The sequence below is a fragment of the Dromaius novaehollandiae genome, unplaced genomic scaffold, assembly GCF_036370855.1.
Source record: "Dromaius novaehollandiae isolate bDroNov1 unplaced genomic scaffold, bDroNov1.hap1 HAP1_SCAFFOLD_36, whole genome shotgun sequence".
Taxonomy (NCBI): Eukaryota; Metazoa; Chordata; class Aves; order Casuariiformes; family Dromaiidae; genus Dromaius; species Dromaius novaehollandiae.
The window spans coordinates 3,955,324-3,959,552 of record NW_026991446.1 but is presented as its reverse complement, the minus strand read 5'-3'; the positions used below and the strand labels follow the sequence as shown (position 1 = coordinate 3,959,552).

General features: G+C 41.2%; 1 protein-coding gene across 1 annotated transcript; it reads right to left on the bottom strand.

Annotated features, from left to right (window-relative positions):
* Nucleotides 1-1,632: 1,632 nt before the first annotated feature.
* LOC135326578 (olfactory receptor 6X1-like) lies at nt 1,633-2,574 on the bottom strand. Its single transcript, XM_064504393.1, has one exon. It carries the CDS (start codon nt 2,572-2,574, stop codon nt 1,633-1,635), a length of 942 nt encoding a protein of 313 aa, XP_064360463.1.
* Between the last annotated feature and the right edge of the window lie 1,655 nt (nt 2,575-4,229).

Below are 4,229 nucleotides of genomic sequence, written 5' to 3'. Positions count from 1 at the left end.
GCAGGGAAGTGAACAGGGCATAAAGGCAACAAGAAAGACGAGCTATTTGACAGCAGCTGTGTCTTTCCAGGCCAGGCTAAGCAATGGCGCAACATCACAGCAGAAATGTTTGATGACAGAAGGGGCACAGAGGGACAGGCAAAACGCCAAAGTAGTTTGTACACGGTACAAAGCCACCCAGTCAGGGATCACGTGGTAGCTGGACACAGACTCCACTGATCACAGTGGCAGTGTGGTGGAGGGGATCGCATGTAGCTGTGCACCAGCCAAAGGAGAGAGCTGTCAGGGGGCAAGCTTCAGGGGCTCCCAGGAGTAAAAATAAACAGGCTTGACTTTTGCAGCTATTAATGATGATGGATTTTGTCACGGTGAAACAGTGGGCTAACAGTTTGGGAATTGTGGCTGACATGTACCAAACTCCCAAGAATGAGAGATTCCAAAGTAAGAAATGCATGGGCATGTGGAGCAAGGTTTGGGATACAACAGCAGCTATGATTATGGTGTTCCCACTGAGCGCCAGGATGGGCATCACCAGAGTCCCCACAAAGAAGACAACCTCCACCCTCAGAATGCAGGGAAAACCCCTCAGGATAAATTCAGTTTGGTTTTCCAGCACTGGTTTGCACATTTCTGCATGAAAACAAAGGCCTGTAAATACACAGAAAATTTCCAGGCTGACACTTTGAGTGACTCTTCATGACTGCTGCTCCTTGGTAGGGAGGCTTCCAAGAAGAGGAAGGTATGAAGTGTCTTGTGGAGGTATAAAATCCCTAGCCTTAACTTGTGGTGGTTTTTCTGTTTTTGCTTCAAAAGGTAATTCAGAGTTACTTGGGAGCTGAAGGAGAAATCACTTCCTAAAAATACTTCTCTAAGATTTTTTTTTCTTACCACTGAGTACCAGCTGAGTATTTCATTTGAATGTCTGTCAAGAAAAAGGGAATAAGATGACTACCTAAAATGTAGATAGCTACCTTTTAGCTGAGATCATTCTAACCTTGAATGTTTGTTGAACTCAAGCATTCACTAATTTACAAAAAACATATTGTCTTAAATTACACGGGAGAGCAGTCTAGGTGATGAGAGAACCAATGCTAGACATTAGGATCATCACTTTGGAAGTAATCATTGAAAGTAAATATAATACACCAATCAAAAATGATACAGAACAAAAATAAAAATTAGGATAATGCAAACTGGTCTCTATTAATTTTAATCCTTTGACATCAGTGAAGATACAACATATATACAGACTAAACCCCCAAACTGCAAACTTCAGAACAACTACAGCAATTGTAAGTCATCTGTGTTTTACAGAGCAAAAAAAAAATAAACTCAGACAGACTACATGCTAGGTAGCTCTTTTAGTTTTCACTTTTGCACTGATGTATAATGAAAATACTGGAACGCTGCAAAAGACTTTTCAAAAAGCGCAATCTCCAAATAGCACGTCAGAAAAACAAGCAACTTAACAAGCAATTCAAACACTGTCACATAGTCAGAAAGCAGTAATTCTGCCTCCTTAATAGCAATTGCTTCTTTCTACTCACTATTTACTGTTAGAAGTGCTTCCCAGCAATGGTTTGAGAGATCAGTTTCCTGCCAGAGTATCAAGAAAAGTCAGTATTTTTGCCCTCACTTTTTTACCTCAAGCATTTTATTTCTGATGAGTGCCTTTTTTAGGGCAGTCTTTACCTCCTTGTTCCTCAAGGTATAAATGAAAGGGTTGAGCAGTGGTGTCACAAGGGTGTTCAGAAGGGACACCGCTTTGTTCATACCTAGCGAGGCATGCCCGCTTGGCCTGGCATAAATAAATATGACTGCTCCATAAAGCAAGAGAAGTACCGACAGATGGGCAATGCAGGTGGAAAAAGCCTTCTGTCTCCCTGAAGCAGACGGGATCCTCAGTATGGTGAAAATGATGAAGGAGTAGGAGACAGTGATCAAAATGGAAGTGCTGAACAGAACTACGGCAGTGACTGTGAAGATGATCCTTTTAATATAGCGAGTATCAGTGCAAGCCAACTGCAACAGTGGCTCCACATCACAGTAGAAGTGGTTGATGACATTGGGGCCACAGAATGTCAGCTGGAACACCAGAAAGCTTTGCACAAAGACAGTCAGGAAACCACCAGCCCAAGAGGCAAAAGACAGCTGAGCGCACAGTCTGCCACTCATGATGGTGGTATAATGGAGAGGGCTGCATATGGCTAGGTAGCGGTCAAAGGACATGGCTGTGAGGAGGAAAAACTCAGTGGCACCTAGGAAAAAATGGGAGAAGGCTTGAGCTTTGCAGCCGGCTATGCTGATAGACTTCTTGGCATCCAAGAGGTTGGCCAAGAGTCTGGGGACTGTAGCTGAGACGTAGAGGATTCCTAAGGATGAGAGGTTTCCGAGGAAGAAATACATGGGCCTGTGGAGAGTGCAGTCAGTTAGCACTATGGCAATGATGATGATGTTCCCAGTGACAGTCAACAGGTAGATGACCAAGACACCCACAAAGAGCAAAACATGAACCTTCTGAATGCTGGGGAAACCAAGAAGAATAAATTCAGTCACAGAAGTTTGGTTTTCCATCCTTTGCTTCCACTCTGGATAGTTCTGCAACATAGCTATCTATTTGTTTACATATATCTATGCAAGATTGTATCAGTTTTGTTTTTAACATTTATTTTAATCACTCCAAAGCTTTGAAATCTTTAGAATCACTTTCCAGTTACTTTTTTAACATAGCTTCATATTTTCATATCTTCAACACTGAGAAATTCATAGCTTCAACACTGGCAGACCATCCACATGTCTAAGGAAATTATAAGCAGCAAATGACACGTAAGGCAGTATTTCCTGTACCTGTCACACTTTAAGGATAGGAGCCATCAGGGTAAGTTCTGTCCTCCAAGAGGTGTGTGCCTAGAGAGAGAAATAATGCAGGCTCCTACTCTCCAGCCCAGGGCTGTACCTCCAGAAAGTAATTAATTCATTAACAGAGGTGTCTTTCTCTCCACAGTCTGCAAAGGGCAACTGGATAACAAGGGGGGAACAGACGCTCCAGAAATGGTTAAATATAGATCAAATGAATCTCACTCTTTACAGACACATGGCTAACATAAGCCTGCTTTGCAGATAGCTTATTTTCTAGAGAGTTTATTCTTTCTACAAGGAATACTTCTATGCTAAGATGATAGATTGTACAGAAAATAAATTCAGTCGTTACTTTTTGAAATTCAACATCACCTATGCTTTGTTACCTTGAGCTTTTTCATCCCCACAGCTGCGGTCAAGCAGTTCTAAATGAAACAAAGAGAACATATAACTCACATATAAGATCTGCTCACTGCTCACCCATTTAAGTTTTCCTATAATTGACAGACGATCAAAATGTTGGGTCTGTCCTGTTTTATATACCTTCAGAAAAAAAAAAAGAAAGAAAAAGAGTCACACTGTGACTAGAAACTACACTCTTCCATATCTAAGTACCTGCTTTAAGTCACTCAATCTTCTGTCTCACCCAGCTTGGGGACAGGTGTCCCTTTCCAATACTCAACTCAGAGTATCTCTTTATCTGCTCTTCTTTCCCTCCCCAGGCAAACTAATTTCACACATACAAACAGGCCAAATTTCTTGGATAACTGATTTTTCTGGGGAAAAAAATTCTTTCTCAAAACACTTACAGCATGATTATCACATACCTTTGTTTCTTTAGGGCCCAGATTATTTCCATAAATTACCAGTAGCTCTGTGACTAATAACAATGAAAAAAGCAGAAGGAATGCACTTGTACTTGACAACAAACCATCATTCCTAAAAAACCTTATGCCAGATAACAAGTATAGGAGGAAGGGACATATATATTTCAGAACAGCACTTATAGAAAAACCTCCAACCAAACCTCTGGTTCTCCAGGAAACTCTGTGCTCCAGAACAAAGAAAAATATCCAAGAAGCTCTATTACACCTTCACAGCCCTGTGAGAAAGCCTCTTAAAGTCTGAAAAGCATTGGCTGAGAAGCAGTAGTTATTTCAACCCAACCTACAGAAAACCTTTTGGGAAAAAAGATTTCCTGAGGGGTATAAAGGATCAGCAGAACTTTAAGGAGTATGTCTCTTTGATAAGTAAACACTGAGAATCACAGTGTTTGCTAATTAGTGGCAAAGATGAAAGTCCTGTAGAGCTTCACAAGGAGAAGCCCAAATCCACTTTACAGATCTGGTTGTGTTCCTGATTATGGTCAC